General features: G+C 34.6%; 1 protein-coding gene across 1 annotated transcript in view; it reads left to right on the top strand.

Annotated features, from left to right (window-relative positions):
• Plxdc2 (plexin domain containing 2) overlaps positions 1-12,041 on the top strand; it is a 388,918-nt gene that overhangs the window by 274,309 nt on the left and 102,568 nt on the right. The window contains exon 5 of the mRNA XM_042685982.1: positions 8,846-8,968. Coding sequence (XP_042541916.1) covers positions 8,846-8,968 — 123 coding nt within the window. The remainder of the gene's footprint in view (positions 1-8,845; positions 8,969-12,041) is intronic.

Here is a 12,041-nt window from a genome sequence, read left to right as displayed (position 1 = left end):
CAGCTCTGGACAAGAATCTGAAAGGGACAATTCTTTTTCTATGGGATTATGTTTACTTTAAGCTTGGCAATTGTTAAAGGCAGGTGTGTGGGACTATAGAATATTCAATAAGCACAATGAAGTCTGGTGGTGTCACAAAATAGATGGGCTCTATTTGAGAATGTTCTCTGCAGGGCTGTTTCTGGCCTATGGTTCAGATAGATTTCAAATGATAGTTTTGAAGTGTTTAGAAAGAGTCAGCTGGCTTTGCTCTTTGTGGTAGAAGAGGATTTCTGGGATGAAGTAAAAGACAGAAACATGCTAGAGCTCCCCTTACTAGCAGAGGTCAGAGCCAGGATGTGAACACAGCTGATCACAGAGGGTTCTTGTAGGTACCACAAATGACACCTCAGGCACCTTGGGCAGAAACCGCCATGGGGAGCAAACCTTCAGGAAGCCAAGATCTCTTTCCAGAAATCCTGCTTATTTTGGTGTTGTCATAACCCCCAATTATTTGTGATCTGTGCTGCTAGCATTTGTGTCTGTGGTACCTCTTTCCAGTCCTTACAAACTGATTTTTGGTGAGGAATATCATTTTACCCTTCCCAGCTAGAAATACTGGGGAAGTAGAGGCTAGGAAAAGGCTTGTTTCAGGTGATTGCAGGCTAGCTACCTGGGGCAGGGAACAGACAGGCCCAGTTCTTCATCCACAGGACTGATTTGGCATTTGAGACTTTGGATGAAGTTTTTGTTCAATTGTCCATTGTTAATTAGAGAGAGCTTTTGACCAAGTCTATGGGTTCCTGTATTTTTTGTCTATCTTCCTGTCTTCTTCCAGTTCTTTCCTTTCAGGTAGTAGGAGGAGGTAGTTTATGTACGCTCAACAGAAATTTTTGTATTGGTATTTTCATGAAGATAATTTATAATAAAAATAAACAAATGATCATTTGTTGCTTCTTTTCCTCAGGAAGTAGCTTAGGTGTGATTTATAATCCTCCTTGGTTCCTCATTGGTGTACTGATCCTGGGATTTGAACTCAGGGCCTGGCCCTGTTCTTGAGATTTTTTTTGTTCAAGAATAGTACTCTAGCATTTTAGCCAATCTCTACTTCTGTTTTTTTCACTGGTTATAGACAAAAATACAGTGACAACAGGGGATAAAACATAAGAAAAACAGCACTAAAGAAAAACAAAATCACATAGTACATTAAAAACATGTGCTTCTTTTAGGAAGGGTCCATTTGATAGGAAATCCTTAAAATCCACCATAACTTTTGTCTCTAATCGGTGCAATTCCCAGAGTTATTTCAAATCTCTCAACAAATATTTACTTCCCAACAGACATCCTATTGCTTCTCCATGAAATTTCCTTATTGTCAGCTCATATCAATGTGAATCTAAGGTAAATCCCAAACAGAAACTATTCTTACACTAAAGTACATAAATTTGTATTGTCATATACACAATGAAAGATATATATATGTATATATATATGACTGTAGATTCATATCTATATTAATATATATGACATAGTAGTATGAATAGTATAACTAATTAAAACCATGTTAGTAGTGGCTAATAATAATGAACTTTCCCCAGCAGATTTGTTTGAAGAACCATAACAGGTTTTGAGCTATTCTTGACAATCGTAGGTATCATGAATTCCAGTGGCATCCTAAAATATTCTCACACATAAGAATCCTCTAAAAGTTTAGTACTATTCCAAGTAACATGCTAAAAAATTACACTAGGTATGTAGGGGAGGTACTGTAAGCACTTATATTGACCACCACATTTCCAAATGAAAACTTGATATATGGCTTATCAAAACATTAATTTCTTTTTCAGATAGCAATACACAGAAAATTATCAAATAGGAAAGGCTAATTAAAATTAGAATCTGACTAATAATCTTAATTGCACACATTATTGAAACACAGATAATATTTAAGGTATAACAGAAACTTTCATCCTTTTTCTTTGCCACTCAGACAAGTACATGCTTCCTTTCTTACTATGACATTTCCAGTTATATGACACCACCATATGCAGCCAATAGGAAGTTAATATTTTTACAAACTGCTTGTTCTATAAGATTGGAAGAAAAGATGAATCCCACTAAGAAATATGGACATGAAAGAATTTTATTGTCTGTTGCCCAGTAGTTAAATTCAATTCTGTAGTTTAACCCAAACAGGAACAATGCAGATAAATACACAGCAAGCAGTTAAATCTAAAGTGCAATTTTGTTTTTTTTTTTTGTTTTGTGTGTGTGTGTGTGTGTGTGTGTGTGTGTGTGTGTTTTGTCAGTTGTGGGGCTTGAACTCTGGGCCTGGGCACTGGCCCTCAGCTCTTCAGTTCAAGTAGAGAGCTCTACCACTTGAGCCATAGCGCCATTTCCCTAAAGTACAATGTTAACATCATATAATCACCTAGAAACAATCTCATCGGGAAAAGTTAGCAATAATCAAATAATTTCTATGTAATTAAGTAAGTTTCTAGTTTTCAGTACTGGATGCAAATCCAGGGCCTTGGCATATGATTTGTAAATAATGCTTTACCACTGAGCTACATCCCTAAGTCCAGACTTTAATTTTCAGCACTCTTGTTCAATGATGTCTATGTGAACTGAAACTGTTACACTACAAGTTTACATTGGGGAACTGATGCTCAAGAGAAGAGAAGTAATTTGGTCACAACTCTAATCTTTATTCATGTGTTACTGTCTGTCCCCCTCCCGCTGCCCCCACAGACAATGACATACACAGATTTACATTTCATTTGTGGATTGCAATAGAAGAATCTAAACCCTGTGTATAAAATCTTTCAGCTAAAAAGGGCTGAACAGACTTTGAGGTGACTCCAACTTTGCTCTAAGGTGTGAATCTTGGGATTTCTCACACAAAAATGAAAGGTCTTTTCTTTCTCAGAGTCCTTGGAGCACATGGTTGAGAGAATTCTCATTTGGTGACTCATTTTCTGTCAGTTGTGGGGCTTGAACTCTGGGCCAGAGCACTGTCTCTGAGCTCTTCAGCTCAAGGCTAGCATTCTACCACTTGAGCCACAGCACCACTTCTGGTTTTCAGAGGCTTATTGGAGATAAGAGTCTCATGGACTTTCCTGCCCAGGCTGACTTCAAACCATGATGCTCAGATCTCAGCCTCCCGTGTGGTTAGGATTACAGATGTGAGCCAGCAGCACCTGACACTTTTTTTTTTAACTTGCATATGGGAATTTTCAGCTTTCTTTGCACAGTGGTTATCTTAGAAGTAACCTCAAACCTCAATACCAACTAATATTCTGTCCTCACCTAGGACTTGACACAAGGCTAGATTTAAGAGTTCTGAACTTTACTGTGAAGGGCTTATAACATTTGAAATCACAAGACCTGATTTAGTTATGTGGCTTTGGGCAAATTGCTCAGCCTTATCAAATACAGTTAAATGAAAATAATAATGGCATCATTCCATTATTTCTTATCGTGAAGATGAAGTAAACACAAGAAAACAATGTAATTATTAAAGGCCTACATCGATGTTTACTGCTTTCATTTCCACAACAAATTTGGTTAGTAAATAAGGATATATATGTGTGTATGTTATATTATGTTAAATATAACATTATCCATATATTACATAATGTATTGTGTGGTATATATACATTCTATATTACATATATTTTATATTACATATATATCATATCGCATATCTGATATAATATATGATATATAATATATATGGTACATCATATATATTATATCAGATATAATATATGTATATGATTGAGTGTTATTAATTCTTGAGAGACCCTACAAAGACAGATCACCAAATAACTTGATCATAGACATTCAAAATCAGATTATTCAAATGTGTACAGACTATGGGCACAGAACAGCACAAGTTCTTTTAAGCAAGAACAAAGCTGTTGATTGCAACTAAGCTCAGAACCTGACTCTAAGTTTAGAGAAGGCAAAGGGAAAGTCAACGGGTTGAGCATGATTTGAGATTTAAAGCACAAAACTTTTCTCTTATTCTTTTAAAGGAAGGTATTTTTATGTTTGAAGAATTATCTGGATAATTACCTTCCTGCAAATCTAATGACTACACCGATGACTACTATTTCTACCAGAAGCATATAAATATAAAAAGAATATTATGATTAACCCTACAAAGAATAACAAAGAAGTTTGAAGAAAATAATTAAAATGTATTACATAAAGTAGTTCAAAATGTGAAGGACTATAAAAATAAATTTTTTATTCTCTAAGACCAGTATGCCCAGAACAGGCAAAAATATTTTTTTTTCTTGAAAAAGGAGATAAATATCTGAACATGGTTTTTGTAATCATCGGTGCTTTGAAGCTTTGGAAAAAAAATTGAATGTATTTAATTTGTATACCTGTAAGGTATCTGTCCACTTAGTTATTAATCACTGCTGAAATGATTGATTTATAATATAGAAACTTAATACTAAATACAATTCATTGTTGATGTCAGTCATTTTATTTGTTTGTCATTAAAAAGTAATCCAAGGTATTGATAAAAATTTTCAGTGTGGTCAAGAAAAATAAGTGCTCTCTGGATTAACAAAATTCAACACATATTTTGTTGTTGTTGATTGTGGGGCTTGAACAGTGCTGCTCTTCAGCTCAAGGAGAGCACTCTACCGCTTGAGCCACAGCACCACTTCCTTAAAACATTTCTAAGAGCAGTAGATTTTCTTCTTCTTTTGTTGTTGTGGTGGTGGTTGGTCAATTTTGTTCCATTTTTCTGTCCTTAGATTATTGTGTACGTTAGTCTTTGGTATTGTGGAGTTAATCATGTCAGTAATATTATTATCAGTAATTAGTAATTACAATCATTCATAAGTTGCACCAACTATAGTGTAATCATTTATAGAAGATATAACTTACTTTAATGTTACAATCACATATGTGTGAAGAACTTTAACTATGTCTTCTGCTGTTATCACTCTCCCATACTTTTATCTCATTTATTGGGAACAATATGCAATTTCACCTTTGTATTTTGGAAAATTATAGTTGGTGAAACATAAGAACAGTGAGTGGATCCCATAATCTGAAACCTGGGAAGTGAGGAGTAATTTCTTGCCAAATCAATGTAAAAACACCTGGATATGTCTTGTTGGTTTTAAATGTTACCAGTAACTGGATGCTGGTGGATCACACCTATAATCCTAGCTACTCAGGAGGCTGAGATTTGAGGATTGGGGTTCGAAGCTAACCCAGGCAGGAAAGTCTGTGAGAATCTTCTCTAATTAACCACCAGAAAACCAAAATTGGAGCTTTGGCTCAAAATGGAAGAGTGTTATCCTTGAGCAAATGAGCTCAGGGCCAGTGCCCAGGCTCTGATTTCAACTCCTACACTCGACAATAATAAAATAATAATAATAATAACAACAAAAATAAAATAAATACAACAATCTAAAGTTATGAGTAGTAATTGTATATCTGGATTCTAAAATAGTTGATCTAAGAGTTGAGAAAATGAGAAGAGTTGAGTAATTGTTAGTAGACAACTTAAAAGAACAGTTTATATATAGATACAATGCTATTGTTAAATAGGAAGAATATAGTCTGGTGTTTTATGCTATATCAGTGTTGACAGAATTAACAATAGTGCAATAGTTCCTCAAAGAAGAAGAGATTTTGAATATATTTCATAGAAAGAAATTATCAAAGTTTACAGTGAGGATTACACTAATTACCTGAACTGATAAATTATGCAATACCTACATGAATTGAAACATCACATTAGACCTCATAAATATGTACAAATATTGTGTGTCAATCAACAAATTTTCAAGTGGGGAGAAAAAAATATATATCTTATTATGTGAAGTTTGCTGCTGTATTCTTGCACAATTGTTTTGGAGAATGGATATCATAGTGATTCGAAATTAGCTCCTTGCCTTGAGTTGCTGTTCTTTCTATTCTAGTTAGGTACTTTTATCTGTAAGTAATGAGAATTAGGACTAGGGAAATAGCTACTTGGAACTATTCTCTCTCTCTCTCTCTCTCTCTCTCTCTCTCTCTCTCTCTCTCTCTCTCTCTCTCTCTCAGAACTCTTTTAGAACATTTTTCTAGAAGGTTTGATCAATAGAATTTTGATGTTCATTTTCAACATGAAATTCCAAATGAATCCTGCTGAGAGGAAGAAAGCAGGAACCCTGAAAAATAATTTCTCTTTGTATTTATACATGGGCAAGATAATGAGTACATTTCTTATCAAGCATTGTTGCCTCCTCCTTTGTTTCCCCTTCCCATCCCTTCCCATCTCCCTCCCCTTACTCCCCACCACACAACCACCCCCCCCCCCCGCGCCAAAGTTGTAAAGTTCATTTTGACATAACATCTTGTACATCTCATTGGTGCAATGGGTCCACCTGTATCCCTATTTAAACAATTTGTTTTTTTTTTCCCTTCCCCTCCACAAATTATACCAACATATACTTTTGATAATGTGATATTGGACTGTGACCATTAAGGTTATTGCTGAAAAACTAGAGAAAAGTTATAAAAGCAATGACCAGATCTGCAGAATTTCTTTTTCTTTTTCTTTTTTTAAAATTTATTTATTTTTATTGTGAAAATACCATACAGAGGGGTTACAATTACATGGGCAAGTTAATGAGTACATTTCTTTTTTATTTTATTTATTTATTTTTTTATTAGTACATTTCTTATCAAGCATTGTTGTCTCCTCCTTTCTTTCCCCTTCCCATCCCTTCCCATCTCACCCCGTCACCCCACCCCCACCCCCAGGCCAAAGTTGTAAAGTTCGTTTTTCGACATAACGACTTGTACAGCTCATTGTTGCAATGGGTCCACCTGTATCCCTATTTAAAAGATTTTTTTTCCCTTCCCCTCCACAAATTATACCAACATCAAATACAGTGAAAGCAGGGCTTATACCATGCAGGAGGGACATACAAAGCAACAAAGAAATCATCTTATAAATATGTTAGAAACAATCACAAGAAAGAAAAAAAATTGAATACTTATCTTGGGGTAAGAAATGAGTCTTTTTTTAAATTAGTAAATGTTTCTTCCTTTTAAACTCTACAATTAGTTAACTAAACTGATCTATAGTAAGCTATTTAGAAATCACAATGTAGAATTTGAAGCAAAAAAAGAAAAATTTTAATGTCAGTAAAATCTTCATACAGACCCCAATGTGAGATAAAAAAAGTTTAACTCTTGTCAAGGCTTAAATATTTCATAATTTTATAATATTATAATTTTGTAATATTCTGTTTTATTTTATCATTATACAAAAGTGACATAAAGTATCCTCATACATCTAGTTAATTCATAACTTCCCAAACATTACAGTCACGTTGTTACAAACAAGTTGTTTAGGACTTTATTTTGTAATATTGTGTGTGTTGACTTGGAAATTTGTTCTTAATCATTCATTTCTTATATTATTATTAAAATCACTTAATATTCCCTAAGCTGGCTCTTCTTCAGGCAGCTAGAGACCTTGAGGCTAGAAGCCAGTATGGGATTAAAGATTTGTCACGGGTAATCCACGAAGTAAATAAGCCTAATGTGAGTAATTGAAAGTGGGTTAGATTTGTAACATAGGAACTATTGAAAGTAAATTCAAAGCTGAAGTCCCTCCTCCATAGTAATTTTTTTCTCATTATCCATTTGCTAGAAAAAGGGACTGGCACTGATAACTCTGTAATCAGAGAAGCATTTGTGAATTGTCAATATTTTACCATATGATCTGCAAACATATTGACCTCATCTTCCTGATAGGAACCTCATATTATAAAGGCTTGAGCAATGTGAGAATTGGAAAGTGTTGCCATGGGTATTTAACCCCTTTGCAATTTTCAAAACTATGAAGAAGAAAAGGAAGAAGAGGAAGAAAGAGGAAGATATTTTGCACATTTTATCATATTTCTAAAATGCCTTCCACTTTCAATCTTATTGAAATTTGAGAACATCTAGCGCTGGAAATTAAGCTCCCGGCAAGAGCACTTGCCTAGCAGGTGGAAGGTCTTAAGTTCAATCCTCAATCAACAAAAAACAAACAATAAAAATGAAAGATAAAATCTACACATGAGTGCCATGAAAAGAATTTCAGTTGTAAATGGAGCTTTCATGATACATTGTGCTAAAATAAGTGATGAATAAGGGAAAAATAGAATATTTGATTTGCTGGTGGTACTCTATTAGCATTTCTCAGCCTACTATTTTCTTCCCACAATTAGAATTGTATGTGTCATGGATTTCTGATGGACAATTGTACAAGGTACTTATAAATGATTGGAGAATTGCTACAAAGATGGGTGAAAATATTTGAAGAGGTAACATTGATCAAAATGCATTTTATTTGTAAACTACTTTGTAAAATGGCAACTCCTCTGAACAGTTAGTTAAAGGTAATAATAATGATAATAACAATAATAACACCAAGCACTGTTAATCAGGCAGCAAGACATTAAAAAGTTCCTTTTAAAAAGTGTATCTACTGCTGGTGGCTTACACCTGTAATCCTAGCTATTCAAGAGGCTGAGATTTGAGGACCATGGTTTGAAGTCAACCCAATCAGTAAAGTCCATTACACTCTTATCTCCAGTTAACCACCAAAAAGCTGGAGGTAAATCTGTTGCTCAAGTCATAGAGTACTAACTAACCTTGAGCAAAATAGCTCAGGGACTGTGGCCTGTGACACACACACACACACACACACACACACACACGTGCGTGTGCATGCACACATATATCTTCTAGATTTTATTACCAAAACAGGACTGTCATAAATAGGAGATATTTCAGTAACAGTTTCATCTCGGATCCCTTTCTTGCTCATGTGTTTCCTCTTTGCTCACAGGTTTCATATACACTGGAGAAGTTGTACATAGAATGCTCACGGCCACACAGTATATAGCACCTTTAATGGCAAATTTTGATCCCAGTGTTTCCAGAAATTCAACAGTCAGATATTTTGATAATGGTATGTATTGATTCAATTCTTTTTGTCAAATGTATGTTTCAAAAACAATCATCATGTCATTCATGTTAATATTTGGAAATCCTTTTGGGTAGAATGGATTTATAAACTGCTTGATGCTCATTCTCTGAGAGAACACAATGGTAGAAGTACACTGGCCCAATGGAGCTCATTCACTTGTTCATCCAACAAATGTTTACTAGAATCTTTGTCACACTATAATAACATGTTGCTGTAGGCAGAACCTTAGACAAAGCAAATACATTGATTTGATGATATGTTACATAAGTCTTTCCTATTTAAGGATATTTAAATAATCAGAATATATTTGTAATAAATTTCTATTTAAAGGTATTTAAATCAGCATAATATATTCACAATAAATTCCTATTTAAATATATTTAAATCAGTATAATATATTCATAGTAAATTTCTAAAAGTTACGAACTCCCATATGTCCCACCACCACCAAAAATAAATAAATAAATGAGGATTTTAGGAATGCAAAGTATCTCTAGAAAAGGCACTAGGCACTGGGTTAAATACTTACACTCCAAATTAAGTAAATAAGAATTTTAGAAAACTGTGTGGCAAAGTAGGAAATTTCTTCTAAGGTACTATCTCTGTGAGAACTAAAGTAGATTTTAAAAGTGAGTCTTAATGATTACTGCAGTCTGAGTGAGTCATAGAATATTAATGCACCAAAATGAAAGAAGCCGTAAAAGTAACCCCTTTTACTAGAAAAATAATTTGATGGGTCATAAATAGCACATCATACACTTTTATTCCTACCAGTTGACCAGAGATCTGATCAGGCATAAAATCAGAAAGTTTGGATGCTAGTGACCTTGAATAGCACTGTCATTCCATTTTCACTTTTACTTTGGAGATTTTTTTTTTTACTGTTAAGGTAATGGCTACAGGAGCTCAGTTCTAATAAACATATAGGACGGGCTGGGAAGGTGGCTCAGTGGTAGAGCGCTTGCCTTGCATACATGAGGCCCTGGGTTCGATTCCTCAGTACTACATAAGCAGAAAAAGCTGGTGCTAGCCTTGAGCTGAAGAGCTCAGGGACAGCACCCAGGCCCAGAGTTCAGGCCACATGACTGAAAAAAATAAATAAATAAACACATAGGAGAAAGAGTATATGAATTTCTGCAGTCAGTTATTAAATAACTTTAGAGAAAGTCTATGTCCGTGAAGCTGAGAAAGGGACACTCGACTCTGAAAATGTGCGTTTTCTTCAGCCCTGCTTTTCTTTGGTCATATTTTTTTTCCATCATAGTTGTCCAAGAAAAAGTCATTCCTGGTCCACTTAGTCAATTGTTTTACTCATTTTCAGCGCTAGCTAGAGAGAGAGAGATTTTGAGTAAAGGACTAATTAGGAAAACAGCAGATAACAGAGATAAACATGTATCTCTAAAAGCCATGTTTACCTACATAACATGAAGTTTTAGATTTTTGCAATATTTAGAAAAAGATGAACCCTGAAATGCTGGTTCTCTGATAAACACATTAATAGAAATGACCCACAAATTTGAAAATTTAACTAAAGTTATTGATGCACAATAATCTCCCCACTGAAACTAACTACCCCATAAGATAAAATACAATTTTTCCAAACAATTCTGAGTACCTAAAGCTAACAATATATTAAGAATATCAACTTAAGAATCCACACTATAATAAAAAAAGAAATTTTGGTCACTTATTTCCTCTTTTTTTCTGTTTTCTGTTTTTGTGTGTGAGTAGATTTTTCTTTTCTTTTTCCTTTTTTCTGTTCTTTTTCCTTTTTTCTTTTCTTTTCTTTTTTAATTTGTGCTCTACCATTTGAACCATGCCTTTAAACCAGCTTTTTCCTGTTTGTCTGGGAGATGAGGTCAGACTTTTCTGCCCAGGTTACACTCAAATGAACACTACTTGATCTCAAACTCCTGAGTAGCTAGGATGATATAGATATATTATTTTCTTATAATAAATGTATTTTCTTATGATAAATACAGCAATCATTTATTGAGGATCAGGCAAGGATTGTCCTTTCCATGTCATAGGAGAGGAAATAGGATCTGAATGTAGATTAGGCCCAAGCAGCTAGAGAGGGATTTAGGGATTACAGGGCATAAATCTATGTCTTCTGATCTTCCTTTAACAGCACATCCAGGGTGTGATACAAATGAGACCCTCAGGGCTTGAGGCATAAGAGAAACAAGAGAGGTTTAGAGGGAATTTTATGATTAGGAGAGCCTTCTACTTATAGAATTGTGAAGCATTTCCCTGGCTAACATTTTCTTATAGCCTTTCTAATTTTCAAAAATACGAGATAGCATAGACTATGAGATGGCCTTGGAAGGGAGAAACCCGGATTTTCACTCATGACAGTAATATGCATGAGATGTTTCCTCCAGCTAAAATCACCAAGGTGACATTCAAAAACATTTTGTGGAGCCAAGCACAGTGGATCATGCCTGTAATCCTGGCTGAGCAAGAGGATCATGAAGCATGGGCTGTGTACTGAGACTCTCTCTGAAAAAAAAATTGTTTTCACTATTTTTAAAGTAGCTCAAAAGAAATATATTTCTATACTTCGACATTTTATAATAAAAATATTTCACGTAACTATCTCTTAAAGTTGTCAGCTCAAGAGACAATACTAATAGCACTAATAGCACAGAATGCTTTCTGAAAAGTACTTTTGTTACACAACAATGATTTTTATCAATCAGATATTTTCTGCCCGGAAATAAATTTTGCTCTTTAGTTCAACTTTTTTTTTTTTACAAAGCCAAATAGCATCAATTAGAGTTAAGGAAAAATACTAGCTGCAAATTAAACACACACGCACACACACACACACACACACACACACACACACATTATCTTTGCTGACAAGTATTAATCTGTGTTTCAGCATCTACTTTGCATTGAGTTTAATCATGAGGCCATCAGAATAGAAGGCACAGGGCCATGGGCTCAGCCAATCAGCTTCAAAGAATCTTCAGAAACATTAGCCCAGAGTCCTCAGAACTACCTGACAGCTGTCTAGAAACAAAGCAAGGAAGACAGAAACGTGATCCAC

This window comes from Dipodomys spectabilis, unplaced genomic scaffold (assembly GCF_019054845.1).
Source record: "Dipodomys spectabilis isolate Male_0828 unplaced genomic scaffold, ASM1905484v1 ptg000096l, whole genome shotgun sequence".
In the NCBI taxonomy this organism is placed as follows: Eukaryota; Metazoa; Chordata; class Mammalia; order Rodentia; family Heteromyidae; genus Dipodomys; species Dipodomys spectabilis.
Note: the sequence above shows the minus strand (reverse complement) of the source record. Positions and strands in the feature narration are given on the sequence as shown.